Raw genomic sequence first — 17,641 nt, forward strand, 5'->3', positions numbered from 1 at the left:
ATTTACAATATTAAAACATCAGAATAAAACATAGTTTTGTTATTTTGATAAAACAACAAAAAGTGCAATATTACCATGCACATTCAATACATGTATATACATTTGCACATTAAAAAATATCATCTCCATAAGACCATTGTAAACAATAGTAATACTATTTCGTCACATTATGGCAGGTTTCTGCTACAGAACTACAAACATTTCCATTTTTATCATCCGATAAAGTTAAAAACATATAATTATGGTGATGATTTATATTAATTAATAAAGCCTGGCTTAGATCTTCATATGAATGACATGTTAACAAAACATGTTTTCATCTTCTATATTATCACAATTGAAACACGATGGTTTAACGAAATCTAGTATTTTGTAACGACCAGTTTCAATTTTAAAGGCGCAACTCCACTTCTAAATTGAGCATATGTTCTGTTGTGCAATTTTAAATATTGAAAACGATTATTTGTTCATATTTTGATATCAAATGTTCTCAAATGTATTAATAGAAAATATAAAAAGATTGATTGATGGTCGAAAATGACTTTAACATTTAATATCTAATTTGTTTTTAATTTTTAGGGGTAAATGATAACATTAAAGATTATATCCCTAGTGGCGGGAATTCGTTTTCGATCTCTTTCAGAATAAAGTACACAGCAGTTATAAAAGAATATTGTTGAATGATACAAATGCATAATAACAATCCGATTGTTTAGATTTCAGCCTAATAAAATTCTTATTCTTATTCTATTCTTAATAAGTTGACAAAAAACATTGATAATAAAAACGTGTTAACAAATCCTTGAGTAAATAAAAACATTATTGGGCACACAAAATAATCATTAACTATATCTAATACATATTAAACGTACACCAAAATACACAATTTTTATGACCTGTAGAAATTTTATTAAGCATATCAAATCGAGCTTGAAATGATATCTGTCCAAATAATTACTACAACCATCAATCTGGATGATTGGGAGGAGTGACCAAAATACAACCAGAACCAATCATTTACGAAACATTTCACAGATAAGCACCACCCCATTATATTATTGATATCTACACCTATTGTTGAGAAGAACACTTATAAACTTTGACACTGGATCAAGACATACCCACTGCACATTTACAAAAACAAGACGAAAGATTAAAGATAAATACATTTAAACATATCTGCAACTGTTCTCTTGTGCATATTCATTATTGATTATTTCATTGTGAATGTCATTTAAAGAAAGCCAGATAATCAAAAAAATACAAGTACAATCAGTTCCTAAAAATTAAATAATCATGCTTTTCTCACAACTAAACATTCGTTCGGTGTATCGCGAAAAATTACCATGAAAGAATACGTAATAGCCGACAAGTTAGGAAAATTTGAAAAGATTTCGTAAAAGAAATCGGATCAATAAACCACATGCAGTTGTCATTTGATAATCTCATTCTTTAAATCATAAAGACAAAATTTTGGAAAAATGGAAAACCGTTTTTCATAATTGTTTAATATTCTCTTTTCGCAATAATATGGAAACACTATATAGTAATATATTTCATATTTTATTTTTAAATTGTGACATTGCGTATTGTTCAAGGCTTATTATAAATGCAATAGATAGAAGATCGGTTTTTATCAGAGTTTTTATAGTTTTTTTTTTGTCTCGTCTGTTATGTATTTTTAAGAAGTAATAAACTTTAGCTACAAATTGATTTTTTGAGACGTGAATACACATTTAAATCGAAATTCTTAGTCCTTTCCTCACAACTCGATGTTCTGTTGACAAACATTTATTGTTGGCAAATTGGTATGGACATTTGCTGCTTCGGCACAATAGCCAAATCATTATCTCCTTCAAGACCACGTCTCTGATGTACTTTGAAGCAAAACTGAAAAAAAGTTAAAATAAATGTAATAAATGCGTAAGAATCAAACGACAACATTTACACAATGGAGAGTATCATATGCATTTTAAAACGATACGTAGCGTAGTGGCTAAACTGTTATGTCATTTTGTCGCTGCTGGGATGCTGTCTCATTGGTAATCCTATTTTACACAGTACAATTTTTAAGATGAAGTATTATTCATTTAATATTTATAATTGGCATGTTAAAATTTCTTCGCTTTTTAAAAATTAATAAGTGCCTATTTGATTCGTGTGCCTTGGTTTTCTTTTTAATATTTTGTTTGTTTGTCAATCTTTCTAATCAACGTCGCATTGTCTATGAATCTAATAGATTTGAACTTAGATATTCTTATACATAAAACAAGTAAACTGCGAGCTACTGCTCACTGATGATACCCCCGCCGCAAGTGGATAATATTAATAGTGTAAAAATATGCAAGTGTTCAGTAAACAGGAAGTTGTCGAGTGATGAATCTGAAAACGGTATAGCTGACTTATATAAATCCTGAAACAAAATTTCAGAAATCCTTGTATTGTATTTCCTGAGAAAAATGTGACGAAAATTTTCAACTTGGCTATCATGTGTAAAATCGTACAAGTGTTCGGTAAACAGGAAGTTGTCAAGTGATCAATCTGAAAACGCATCACACGGTATAGTTGACTTAGATGAACCCTGAAACAAAATTACAGAAATCCTTGTATTGTAGTTCCTGTGAAAAATGTGACGAAAATTTTCAACTTGGCTATTATGTGTAAAATCATACAAGTGTTCGGTAAACAGGAAGTTGTCAAGTGATCAATCTGAAAACGCATCACACAGTATAGCTGACTTAGATAAACCCTGAAACCAAATTTCAGAAATCCTTGTATTGTAGTTCCTGAGAAAAATGTGACGAGTTTCATGGGACGGACTGACTGACGGACTGATGGACGGACGGACGGACTGATGGACGGACGGACGGACTGATGGACGGACGGACGGACTGATGGACGGACGGACGGACGGATGGACAGACAGAGGTAAAACAGTATACCCCCCTTTTTTAAAGCGGGGATATAATTACCAAACCAAAACAAAACATACGTAGTATTAACAGTAAACAGTTCTTTTAATTTGCAGTCTGCAAGTCCCCGTATCTGCTCTACTATTGCTGAGGTGTATGGTTTCCTGTAACGAGATTTAAAAATGATTACTGGAATAGTTATTGGAGTCGTTTTGCCACAAATATTAAGAAAGATTTAAAAAGACATGCATAGTTATATTTAAGAGCACGTAGTGCAGTATAGAAATAATTAAAACGTATAGAAAACGTTCCTCATATATGCAAGTAAATACTAAAAAATCCGACGAAGTTATACAGTCTCCCAAATGAGTTGATTGTTTAATTCTGTTTTAACGCTTTTAGACTCTTTAAGGGTGTCCAGTTTTTCATTATAAGAAAACCACTGACCTTCGATCGGAGAACTGACAATCCCGCTTAGTCAACTAACATGGAAGTCGAGTGCACCAACACGGGGTTCGAACTCCTAACCCCAATGTTTGACTGGTTAGTGATTCCAGTAGTAACTAATTAGGCCATTCGGCCACCAAGCCCCCTTTCCAAAAAGAACAAATATTTGTTTAAAAAAAAAAAATTAAAACCCTGACCACATGCTCACCATCAATATATATGTACAAACAGCCAGCACAGTGAAAACTTACTTCATTTTAAACTGTTGGAGGAGTTATAATTAACTACTAGTATATGCCCATGATGAAACGGAAGGATGGACAGGGATAAATAATATCAACCCCATCTTTTACTTGATGAGGCATAAAAATGACAACTTACCCTGGCAGTTTCGGATAATACAATAATTTCTGCGATAGAGTTAAACCAATATCATAGACCAGCTGAAATTAAATGAAACTTTTTACGGTTAAAATGAAATTGTTTATAGAAACGAAATTATCAAAAATAAGAATAAACGCTTACAAACTTAATAGTAAATTATATATTCTTTTCATCGGTGTATTGACATTTAATGGTATTCAAAATGATTAATATCTTTATTATTAATTAATATGTGAACAAACATTTTAACACCTTAATATTGATTTATTTACTTTCAAGCACTGTAAAACAAAACTAATTTTGTTCGTTTAAATACTTCAAGGAATACCAATATAAGTCTTACCTTTTCCGAGAAGACATGATAACCAAAACCGTAGGTATCATGCTCCCTTTGTTGAACTCTGTTTGGTGTTCTCAGAAATTCATGGTGTCTTTCATGGTCAACCTCATCGCTTTAAAAGACAAAATTCTAATTAAGTATATCTCCTGTAACGAGATTCCCGCAACATTTATTAAATGTACCATGTTTCTTTTTAAGTATAAATATTCAGAAACATTATTTGCATATTTATCAAGTTCGTGATACCAAAAATAACACCTTTACTAAAAAGCTCGCAACTACCGAAGACAAGCCTAGAATTCTACATAAAAAGAAGAAACTCTCATGACGAGGAATCTTAAGAGCTGGTATGGTGACTAAACATTATACATCATTTGAAAAATAAATAATATCCAAAAAATTGACTAGCTTTGTTCTATATAATGGATACATTTCTGATCAACAATTCGTTAGATTATTAAACTACACCGTTAAAAAAAAGCTGATGAATAACAATAACATAAATATATAATTTAATATCTAGAGGTGTTACACAGTTACTTGAACAACTTAGATATCTATCTTCTAGAATAAGTGTTTCTAATAATGGCTTCTTTAAATCTGTTGCCATATATTATATTTTTTCTTTACACTTATTAATGTTTGAAAATAATTCTGATTGTACGTTTTCTCGTTTGTCACTTATGGGCCATGTATAGCTTACTATACAAAAATAGACAAAAAAAGACAGTATCGAGAGCAAATAGTTCGTACTTTCAAATGAACGTACTGTTTATTTTTTTAAGTAAACAAGGAGAATTAGTCTGAGGTTAAAGTTTTCAGTAATCAATAACTTACTCAAACCTAATGGAATTTTTATTGCAGAGGGCTAAAACTGTTTCCAAGCTCAGAGTTTCTAAGTGCCTATGAATTTTGATACCTTTTCTGAATTTCTCCAGACATGAAATTTTTAACTGAAATTCTCTAGACACAAAATCTTTTACAATTTTTTTCTCCACAAAAGTTTACATACGTTCAACCAAGTCTTAATGCCCGCGATTTCGCGGGTGTGATCTAGTGCATGTTGAAATTTACTCCTTTCATACTTTGGCGTAACAAAAGTAAATCACGATGTTCGTGAATCTATTAACGGTAATAAAATCTACTAACCAGTTTGAATCATCACATCTCATGATCCCGAATATGTGATTTAATGCAGAGTCAATCTGAAATGAAGGTATAAGATTAAAGTATACTAATCTAAAAATTAACAAATGTTTCAAATCAAGAATCATGATCTAGTTTTTGTTATTTAAAGTGATTGGGATTAATAAAGCATGTAAGAATTATCAGTAAATCGATGTATTCATTTGATCCTGAAATAATCAAATAAATGTCTGCTTTATTTTCTGAGTACAAATAAAGTCTTCCGTTACTCACTTCCATGTTGAGAAAGCGTTAAATTGGATATTCTTTCTGGGTAACGTTTCATTTTGGGATCCTCTTCGTGGTCCGCATTTAAACCATGTCGATTTGAATTTATTTGAAAAAGTCAGCGGTACTGACTTGGATTTAACAACTAACGCAGCGTCGTTCATGGGCCATGTGTGAATTGCAGGATAAAACAAATGTACATTGTCGGCGAGCCTCTCTTTTCGTCCTGTTTTTAAAGCTTGTTCGAACTATTTTTATATTAAATTTTCCAACGATGTATAACTATTGTATATTTATTTTGAGAATTTCGTTTAATTTTTTTGTTTTGTTTTAGAATTACAATTCATTAGTCAACTTCTCAATTCTAAATGTCAGTTCATATAATCTTATGTGCTTGCAAAGGTAACACACTTACATTAGATAACCAAACTGATTCTAAGTTGTATTGCCCTACAATAAATTAAACAAATGAAAATAAAGATATTGTTATGTCAATTAAAGGTATTAGCATTGTCTAAAAATATAAAAATCGAATCAATGCAATTCATATAAAAACATGTCTAACTAGAAAATTTTCAAAGTTACCCATTAGTTTCAATGTGTATGACTGAAATAAGTTTAGCATATAAATCAAAGTAAACTAAAACAAATTATTGAACCTGAGGTCATTTTGAGAACTTGAACATTGTAATTCCATACTGGACTGAACAGACAACAGTAATTATTTTGCATTCGCATGTATTAATTGTAGTTAAGACAAATTACAGAATCAAAACCAAATTGAACAGTTAACCGTTGAATAGTGTGAAGGACCTTGTGCATTTAAGTCTATTCGATAAGAATTTATGAAACTAAGCTTTTTGAAAAGCTAATATCTGTTTTCTAAGGTTTAGTCTTTATGAATCTATCTCATGTTTAATATCAGATTAAAAACATCAAATATTATACATATAATAATTAGTTGTTGTTCAGAATATTCAATGGTCAGTAAGTTGTAAATGAGGTCTTGATTGGGTTTTGATTGATTCATATATCAAATAAGAATTAGGCTTCTTCAAGTGCTTTTTGTGTACTTCTGTTATGTTTTTGACAAATAGAAAGACAGCAAAAGATCAATTATTAACCTAATATTGACATTTGATAGACCTCCGCAGAAAAAAGGGCTGTTCAAATCCCCTCGACCTTCGAGCATAATTATATTACCTTCATCTATTTCTTCTTCTTCATTGTTTCCAACTTCCGTGTCATCTGGACTGTCTTTATTAAGCTGTAAAAAGATAACGTACGAAGTTGATCTTGAACTTATTTTTGTATATATATTCATATTTCTACTTAATCGTAAGGGAAACAAAATATGAAACAACTCCATACATGTACTTTGAACCTACTCATCATTTAGTGTTGGATGCAAACACCGGTCCACGCCCACCATGTGTTTTTGATAAATATATTTACAAAGCACCGCACATTACTGCACCAATTGTTTTAAAATATATTGTATACAAACAATTCTATTTGAATTCACTCACCCATGTCACATGCGTAACGTCTATTTCAGAAATCTCTGGCGTATCTGAAACAAACACAAAAGTACATTTTTTTTTCTTTTCTCCAATTCATTTTATTATACTTAAACATTTAAAAGTTGAAAACTGTAGTTATTAAGGGGCAACCGGTGAAATTAAATATCAATTTTGTCCGCTTTCTCCAATTTGATTACATAAAAGCCCATAAAACAAATATTTTTTGACCTACTGTAATAAATCTCTTCAAATGTATTTTGCATGCACTTCAAAGCATAATAAAATGTATATAAGAAGAAATAAACTTCGAATCAAATTGAAGACATAGTTTACATATTTCCTAACCTTTCGTTAGAACGGTATATTTTAGAAAACTACCGTAAGCTGGAAGCCGGCCGAAGGTGTGGATGGAGTGCGACTGTCTCAGTGATTATCGTCTCCGAGGAGACGATATTAAGAATTGAACGATGGGCAGTCATTGCGTGAATGCTTCTTACTACCTGATTGGAAGATATTACGAGACGTGAATAATCAAAGTTTATTGATTGCTTAGGACAATCCAAACCTAGTTAATGTCCTTCAATCCCGTAGAGTATCGGATTTGTCCTCTCTATTCTAGCAATTAGAGTTTGCCTGGTCATTAATCATGCATATTCATGATATTGGTACACAGGTAACTTTTATCTATAAATAGCTGAATCTTCTGGAGTTTCGTAAACAACAATGTTAAACGATATGTAACTACTTCATAACGTGTGACCTCACGTGTGTGGTAAAATTTGTTGATTGATGCACGTGGATTTTCTAAATGAATTAATCTACAAAGCGAGAACACTTCCCATTTTCATCAGCTAAGAGACGGCTAGTCCTTTTTGAAAGGCTAATACTTGTTTTTGTAGTTATTGATAAGTCCATAGTTATGGGGCGAAATTTCATCGAGGTTTCATATCTATGGATAGTATAATTGATCAAAAACACTTTCTCATTTTAAATTGTGAAAATTAGTATGCGTGACAAATTGACGAGTCAACTTTTGTTGCTTCTATTGAGTCTGACACATTTTAGATCATTATAATATGACAACTGAGAAATTTATGCACGATTTAAATACAAAATTCGACCACAGTAATACTAAATGAGGCTAGAAATGAATGTGCTACGAAATTTTTCTTACGTCAATAATATACCTACATGATATATACCTACCAAATAAAAAACAAACATTCGGATTTACTTTTCGATATCACGGTCTCTCACCCTACATCTCCCTTATCTCGTGTGATAGCCATTCATAAAGTCATTGGTTGTTTGGCTTGATATACATTTGTAAATTACTGTAAAACACCTTTTCATTTATTTTACTTATACACAGTTCCATTAATTTGAAGACAATATCTGTGTACAGTATGGATTTCGAATACTAGTATATTACCTTTTGAACTGTCCTCTTCGTCATTTTGCGTATGTTCATCCTCATCTGTATTTCTACTATTGTCTTCCACAGACTAATTGTAAAACAGTTGAAATTAATAACGTTTTTTTGTATATATACATAAAGCGATATGCGGTTCACTCTTATAAAGCATGAACAAAATCATAACTACTATAACAAATCAATTCTAATAAAGAAAAATACTCGAGATTTTGAATGAAAGCTTGGAAGTGTTTAACCCAAGTTGCGACGAAGCTATGACGTTTTAAACCCTTATGCCTACAGTTGAACTTCATATTTATATAAATAAAGACGATCTCTTTGAAAGTTTAACAAAACTCGTTTTATGGAGAAATACAACCCGAACATTTTTTTGTTATCATTGCAAGAAATGCATAGATAGCGGAGACTATTGCTAAGTCATTTTATACTGATGTATTTAAAAATCAGTCAACGGTTCAATATGTAGAAATTTAAATTACATTTTTGGGGAAACATGTACAATTCCTGCTAGCAGGTTAAATACAAACTCCCTGTCCTTATATAACAGCTATTGTAAAATTGTCTTGTTTTCTTTTTGAAAATGAAATATTTAATTTTATTGAATTGTCTTCTATTCTGTTCTTCTTTTTTTTTTAACAATTACCAATATTTTGGTAAGTGTAACGTGGCAAATTATAAAATATATGAATGATTGACACTTACATTAGCTGGCAATCTCTTGGCATTCTTCTTATGGTCTAATTCATACCAAAAACTCGTCCTTCTTTTCTGTGAAGCATACATTAGAAATAATAATCCTTTTATAAATAAATAGTTTCGACATATTTATTTTCTTTATAATTTGTTCTTTTTGAGAATTAACACACACACACTGTGTTTTTATATCAAAGCCTTTGCTTTCAAATGTCTATAGTCAACGAATGATATAATGTATATTTATCAATATAATTAATTATTAAAAAAAAATATTGTAAAGTTCAGGTTATTTTTTCTGTGTTAAATGATACAGGTATGGCTCTTTAAATTCGTCAAATGTAATATCATGCAGTTGCTTGCGCAAAAATTTTATACCTATCAAAATTCGAATTTACGTAAAAAAGTAAAAGTAGTTCGCCCGTAATTCATTTGTTCTAAACATGTTCTATGCATTTACCTTTGGTGGTTTCTTCCTTAATCCGTAATTTCGTTTCACCTGCAATATAGACAGTTCGTTAATTATATACTCTCATGTATTTAATTCATTGGCCTTGTTTTCAAAGTGTCTTATTACTGAGACATGTCTTATGATAGTCTCAACAGATATGTTTGCGAAAGAGTTCCAAGTTGGATATATCATAACTTGTGTCGTAAACATAAGACACATCGCGACATGACTTATTATGATAGTCAGACGTCTTATGATTATCAACTATTTTTTTTAACTGTCATGTATTATTTCATTAAAGAATGACTGTAATATTTTTTCTGTCTATGAAGAAATAAAAAAATTGGTGCACACTGAATAACGCGCGTATGAACCAAATCAAGTACACCTTTTAGGGTGCGCTCGACTTAAGTGACTCAGCATGGGGTGTTTTTGGAATTTACAGATTGCTTAAAACTTTTTGAACAGAGGCGGATTTAGGGGGCAGGGGTCCCGGGCTCCCCCTTTTCTGGGAAAAAATTGGTTTCTTAAATAGGGAACCACTGAAGCATGACAGGAGCGGGCTCCCCCTAGGCAGTCAGTGGGCCCCCACTTATGAAAATTTCTAGATTCGCCACTGTTGTAAACAATAAATGCTAGCACATCATAGAAAAGCAAGTGAGTTATCTTTGTTTAAAATTTTATAACACAAACCTCTGTATTTTTCTTTTAAAATCTTGGTTTACTTGCCACAAAGCCCCTTTTTTCTATCAAATACAATGAAACAGTAAAAAACCATGCTTTACATCAAGTTCCCCCTTAGTATATATACACAATGGTCTATCTATACTTTTCATTATATTTGTTGTTTTGATACTGTTGCAGTTTGAAAAGTTCGTACAAAAATGGCCACAGAAGGGGTCATAAACCTTAACCTCATTCTGAATTATCTCCTCTCCAGTTTCTTCTACATCAGTGCTTTCTATGTTTTCGTCTGTTCCAATTTGACAAGTGTCCTTCTGTAAAATATTTTAAAACAAACATGTCGTAACTTAATTGTAACCGAAAATCAAGTTATGATTTTTTTCTAAACTTATTTATTATGTAAGAAATTGGAAACAACACGTTTAATAATTTCACATGTCCGAACCGCTTTTCTGGATTTACCATTGTTAAAGTGTCCGACAACAGTTATGAATTTTTTTTTGTCGTACCGGTTTCTCCATGTTTTCCGAAATTTGAATTCTTTAAATGTACGCACTGTCAATGCGTTCACATCTCTATAAGATTACTGAAAATCGTATTTAATTACTATAATTACACTTTTTTTTTATAGGATCATGAAATCAAGATTTCTTTCAAGTTTTTCTTTTATTTACCTGTGCACTTTATTGTAAATGCTCGTGGCATCATGAATGTTACACTTCATTGGGAAAAGAATATTGATTTCACATTGACACACGATTGCCAATAGCCAATAAAAATAATGTATTATAATGGAACATACAAGTATTGTAGCTATATCACAATGAACTTTAGTCTAAATATCGTAAGCGTTGCTAGTAACTAAATCCGTTTGTGTCTTATTATTCTTTTTTATAATAAATCATTGTAAATGATCTGACTTTTGAAATTACATTATATATAAGGCATGAAAAATGGGGAGAAAGTCAACTTCTTTCAGTGATGTTAAATATATATGTATTCTAAATTCTAAAGATGTGAACGAGATGTAGGTATATTTGAACATCGTTTCATTTGATTTTCTTCTTGTCCTCGAATACAATAAAAGTAACACTATTGACTTTGACTTGCCGGCCTTACTAGTTTTACACGTTTTTGCCTGTATTGTTTGTGTGTGTAGATAGATAGAATGAAATATGGCCCTGTAAACGAAGCATGGATGAAGGATCTGTGTTTCGATCAGATCGAACTTTACATATGTGGTTAATGTTTGAGTTGACTAACAAATCAGTATTAGGAGGATATTCTATAGTATAGCATCTGTCCAGCGCAATTGTTTTTGATTATATTTTACCTGCACAATGTAAACGGCTCCAGGGTGAAAACAATGGCTCCTTACTAGTTGGCATACATCGCTAGATGACAGTGTTCTCATTGATTTCACTTTCGGGTCTATAAGAGTAAAGTTACTGTCAATAATGGGGATCGAAATCCAATGGGCTTCATTAAATTTTCTGATAATCAATCCTTTAATTTCATTGAAGGACATGAGATTGTCTAGGATTTCATTGTCTTCTGTGGCAGAAAGGACATCGTGCTGCAGTCTTGTGGTTGAATATGACCGCCTTTCGATCGTTTTGATGATGACCTCTCCACTATAAAATCCCTCTCTGTCACGAAGTGCCGGTATCAGGAAAGTTAGAGGAACTAAAGGATCTCCAGCCATATTCAACCACAGTTCATCTGCTATATGATCCATATCAGCAATCAGAACAGGAAATATGCCGTCAGCGGTCTTGGTTCCAGATTTACATGTTTGGTTCTGGATTAACACGTTATATTTATACCATATACTGACTTGGTTCTGGATTGACAAAGTCTTAGTTCTAGATTTACATGTTTGGTTCTGGATTAACACGTTATATTTATACCATATACAGTATTGGTTCTGGATTGACACGTTATATTTATACCATGTACAGTCTTGGTTCTGGTTTGACAAGGTCTTGGTTCTAGATTTACATGTTTGGTTCTAGATTAACACGTTATACTTATACCATATACAGTATTGGTTCTGGTTTGACAAGTTCTTGGTTCTAGAATTACATGTTTGGTTCTAGATTAACACGTTATATTTATACCATATACTGACTTGGTTCTGGATTGACAAGGTCTTGGTTCTAGATTCACATGTTTGGTTCTAGATTAACACGTTATATTTATACCATATACTGACTTGGTTCTGGATTGACAAAGTCTTAGTTCTAGAATTACATGGTTGGATCTAAATTAACACGTTATATTTATACCATATACTGACTTGGTTCTGGATTGACAAGGTCTTGGTTCCAGATTTACATGTTTGGTTCTGGATTAACACGTTATATTTATACCATATACTGACTTGGTTCTGGATTGACAAAGTCTTAGTTCTAGATTTACATGTTTGGTTCTGGATTAACACGTTATATTTATACCATATACTGACTTGCTTCTGGATTGACAAGGTCTTGGTTCTAGATTTACATGTTTGGTTCTGGATTAACACGTTATATTTATACCATATACAGTATTGGTTCTGGATTGACACGTTATATTTATACCATGTACAGTCTTGGTTCTGGATTGACGAGGTCTTGGTTCTAGATTCACATGGTTGGATATAGATTAACACGTTCTATTTATACCATATACTGACTTGGTTCTGGTTTGACAAGGTCTTGGTTCTCGATTTACATGTTTGGTTCTGGATTAACACGTTATAGTTATACTATTAACAGTATTGGTTCTGGTTTGACCAGGTCTTGGTTCTCGATTTACATGCATGTTTGGTTCTGGATTAACACGTTATATTTATACCATAAACAGTTTTGGTTCTGGATTGACAAGGTCTTAGTTCTAGATTTACATGTTTGGTTCTGGATTAACACGTTATATTTATACCATATACAGTATTGGTTCTGGATTGACACGTTATTTTTATACCATGTACAGTCTTGGTTCTGGTTTGACAAGGTCTTGGTTCTAGATTTACATGTTTGGTTCTAGATTAACACGTTATACTTATACCATATACAGTATTGGTTCTGGTTTGACAAGTTCTTGGTTCTAGAATTACATGTTTGGTTCTAGATTAACACGTTATATTTATACCATATACTGACTTGGTTCTGGATTGACAAGGTCTTGGTTCTAGATTCACATGTTTGGTTCTAGATTAACACGTTATATTTATACCATATACTGACTTGGTTCTGGATTGACAAAGTCTTAGTTCTAGAATTACATGGTTGGATCTAAATTAACACGTTATATTTATACCATATACTGACTTGGTTCTGGATTGACAAGGTCTTGGTTCCAGATTTACATGTTTGGTTCTGGATTAACACGTTATATTTATACCATATACTGACTTGGTTCTGGATTGACAAAGTCTTAGTTCTAGATTTACATGTTTGGTTCTGGATTAACACGTTATATTTATACCATATACTGACTTGCTTCTGGATTGACAAGGTCTTGGTTCTAGATTTACATGTTTGGTTCTGGATTAACACGTTATATTTATACCATATACAGTATTGGTTCTGGATTGACACGTTATATTTATACCATGTACAGTCTTGGTTCTGGATTGACGAGGTCTTGGTTCTAGATTCACATGGTTGGATATAGATTAACACGTTCTATTTATACCATATACTGACTTGGTTCTGGTTTGACAAGGTCTTGGTTCTCGATTTACATGTTTGGTTCTGGATTAACACGTTATAGTTATACTATTAACAGTATTGGTTCTGGTTTGACCAGGTCTTGGTTCTCGATTTACATGCATGTTTGGTTCTGGATTAACACGTTATATTTATACCATAAACAGTTTTGGTTCTGGATTGACAAGGTCTTGGTTCTAGATTTACATGTTTGGTTCTGGATTAAACGTTATTTTTATACCATATACTGACTTGGTTCTGGATTGACAAGGTCTTGGTTCTAGATTCACATGGTTGGATATAGATTAACACGTTCTATTTATACCATATACAGTATTGGTTCTGAATTGACAAGGTCTTGGTTTGGTTCTGGATTGACAAAGTCTTAGTTCTAGAATTACATGGTTGGATCTAGATTAACACGTTATATTTATACCATATACTGACTTGGTTCTGGATTGACAAGGTCTTGGTTCCAGATTTACATGTTTGGTTCTGGATTAACACGTTATATTTATACCATATACTGACTTGGTTCTGGATTGACAAAGTCTTGGTTCTAGATTTACATGTTTGGTTCTGGATTAACACGTTATATTTATACCATATACTGACTTGGTTCTGGATTGACAAAGTCTTAGTTCTAGATTTACATGTTTGGTTCTGGATTAACACGTTATATTTATACCATATACAGTTTTGGTTCTTGATTGACAAAGTCTTAGTTCTAGATTTACATGTTTGGTTCTAGATTAACACGTTATATTTATACTACTAGTATTAACAGTATTGGTTCTGGATTGACCAAGTCTTGGTTCTAGATTTACATGTTTGGTTCTGGATTAACACGTTATATTTATACCATATACAGTATTGGTTCTGGATTGACACGTTATATTTATACCATGTACAGTCTTGGTTCTGGATTGACCAGGTCTTGATTCTAGATTCACATGGTTGGATATAGATTAACACGTTCTATTTATACCATATACTGACTTGGTTCTGGTTTGACAAGGTCTTGGTTCTCGATTTACATGTTTGGTTCTGGATTAACACGTAATATTTATACTATTAACAGTATTGGTTCTGGTTTGACCAGGTCTTGGTTCTAGATTTACATGCATGTTTGGTTCTGGATTAACACGTTCTATTTATACCATATACTGACTTGGTTCTGGATTGACAAGGTCTAAGTTCTAGATTTACATGTTTGGTTCTGGATTAAACGTTATATTTATACCATATACTGACTTGGTTCTGGATTGACAAGGTCTTGGTTCTAGATTCACATGGTTGGATATAGATTAACACGTTCTATTTATACCATATACAGTATTGGTTCTGAATTGACAAGGTCTTGGTTTGGTTCTGGATTGACAAAGTCTTAGTTCTAGAATTACATGGTTGGATCTAGATTAACACGTTATATTTATACCATATACTGACTTGGTTCTGGATTGACAAGGTCTTGGTTCCAGATTTACATGTTTGGTTCTGGATTAACACGTTATATTTATACCATATACTGACTTGGTTCTGGATTGACAAAGTCTTGGTTCTAGATTTACATGTTTGGTTCTGGATTAACACGTTATATTTATACCATATACTGACTTGGTTCTGGATTGACAAAGTCTTAGTTCTAGATTTACATGTTTGGTTCTGGATTAACACGTTATATTTATACCATATACAGTTTTGGTTCTTGATTGACAAAGTCTTAGTTCTAGATTTACATGTTTGGTTCTAGATTAACACGTTATATTTATACTACTAGTATTAACAGTATTGGTTCTGGATTGACCAGGTCTTGGTTCTAGATTTACATGTTTGGTTCTGGATTAACACGTTATATTCATACCATATACAGTATTGGTTCTGGATTGACACGTTATATTTATACCATGTACAGTCTTGGTTCTGGATTGACCAGGTCTTGATTCTAGATTCACATGGTTGGATATAGATTAACACGTTCTATTTATACCATATACTGACTTGGTTCTGGTTTGACAAGGTCTTGGTTCTCGATTTACATGTTTGGTTCTGGATTAACACGTAATATTTATACTATTAACAGTATTGGTTCTGGTTTGACCAGGTCTTGGTTCTAGATTTACATGCATGTTTGGTTCTGGATTAACACGTTATATTTATACCATAAACAGTTTTGGTTCTGGATTGACAAGGTTTTGGTTCTAGATTTACATGCATGTTTGGTTCTGGATTAACACGTTCTATTTATACCATATACTGACTTGGTTCTGGATTGACAAGGTCTAAGTTCTAGATTTACAATTTTTGGTTCTGGATTAAACGTTATATTTATACCATATACTGACTTGGTTCTGGATTGACAAGGTCTTGGTTCTAGATTCACATGGTTGGATATAGATTAACACGTTCTATTTATACCATATACAGTATTGGTTCTGGTTTGACCAGGTCATGGTTCTAGATTTACATGTTTTGTTCTGGATTAACACGTTATATTTATACCATATACAGTATTGGTTCTGGTTTGACCAGGTCATGGTTCTAGATTTACATGTTTTGTTCTGGATTAACACGTTATATTTATACCATATACAGTTTTGGTTCTGGATTGACAAGGTCTTGGTTCTAGATTTACATGTTTTGTTCTGGATTAACACGTTATATTTATACCATTTACTGACTTGGTTCTGGATTGACAAGGTCTTGGTTCTAGATTTACATGTTTGGTTCTAGATAAACACGTTATATTTATTTCATATACAGTATTGGTTCTGGATTGACACGTTATATTTATACCATGTACAGTCTTGGTTCTGGATTGACCAGGTCTTGGTTCTAGATTCACATGGTTGGATATAGATTAACACGTTATATTTATACCATATACTGACTTGGTTCTGGTTTGACAAGGTCTTGGTTCTCGATTTACATGTTTGGTTCTGGATTAACACGTTATATTTATACCATATACTGACTTGGTTCTGGATTGACAAGGTCTTAGTTCTAGATTTACATGTTTGGTTCTAGATTAACACGTTATATTTATACTACTAGTATTAACAGTATTGGTTCTGGATTGACCAGGTCTTGGTTCTAGATTTACATGTTTGGTTCTGGATTAACACGTTATATTTATACCATATACATTCTTGGTTCTGGATTAACCAGGTCTTGGTTTTAGATGTACATGTTTGGTTCTGGTATAACACGTTATATTTATACCATATACAGTTTTGGTTCTGGATTGACACGTTATATTTATACCATATACTGACTTGGTTCTGGATTGACAAGGTCTTGGTTCTAGATTTACATGTTTGGTTCTGGATTAACACGTTATATTTATACCATATACTAACTTGGTTCTGGATTAACAAGGTCTTGGTTCTTAATTTACATGTTTGGTTCTGGATAAACACGTTATATTTATACCATATACAGTATTGGTTCTTGATTGACACGTTATATTTATACCATGTACAGTCTTGGTTCTGGATTGACCAGGTCTTGGTTCTAGATTCACATGGTTGGATATAGATTAACACGTTCTATTTATACCATATACTGACTTGGTTCTGGTTTGACCAGGTCTTGGTTTTAGATGTACATGTTTGGTTCTGGATTAACACGTTATATTTATACCATATACAGTATTGGTTCTGGATTG

At 32.3% G+C, this 17,641-nt stretch overlaps 1 protein-coding gene across 1 annotated transcript; it reads right to left on the reverse strand.

Annotated features, from left to right (window-relative positions):
- Positions 1 to 409: 409 nt before the first annotated feature.
- LOC134701520 (uncharacterized) lies at positions 410 to 12,020 on the reverse strand. Its single transcript, XM_063562669.1, has 13 exons — positions 11,616 to 12,020; positions 10,513 to 10,596; positions 9,608 to 9,646; positions 9,157 to 9,222; positions 8,452 to 8,524; positions 7,026 to 7,069; positions 6,700 to 6,763; positions 5,912 to 5,946; positions 5,233 to 5,288; positions 4,087 to 4,195; positions 3,741 to 3,802; positions 2,993 to 3,076; positions 410 to 1,890 (listed from the first exon to the last, which is right to left on the reverse strand). The coding sequence occupies exons 1-13, from the start codon at positions 12,018 to 12,020 to the stop codon at positions 1,737 to 1,739; spliced, it is 1,275 nt and encodes a 424-aa protein (XP_063418739.1). The 3' UTR covers positions 410 to 1,736.
- Positions 12,021 to 17,641: the final 5,621 nt, after the last annotated feature.

The sequence above is a fragment of the Mytilus trossulus genome, unplaced genomic scaffold (assembly GCF_036588685.1).
Source record: "Mytilus trossulus isolate FHL-02 unplaced genomic scaffold, PNRI_Mtr1.1.1.hap1 h1tg000244l__unscaffolded, whole genome shotgun sequence".
Classification (NCBI taxonomy): domain Eukaryota; kingdom Metazoa; phylum Mollusca; class Bivalvia; order Mytilida; family Mytilidae; genus Mytilus; species Mytilus trossulus.

Coding starts and splice junctions, on each gene's coding strand:
- LOC134701520 (XM_063562669.1), bottom strand. CDS start 12,020: ATGGATCATATAGCAGATGAACTGTGGTTGAATATGGCTGGAGATCCT. Junction 7,070..8,451: donor CGAAGAGGACAGTTCAAAAG/GTAATATACTAG, acceptor TGTTTGTTTCAG/ATACGCCAGAGATTTCTGAA. Junction 6,764..7,025: donor ACGTTACGCATGTGACATGG/GTGAGTGAATTC, acceptor ATCTTTTTACAG/CTTAATAAAGACAGTCCAGA.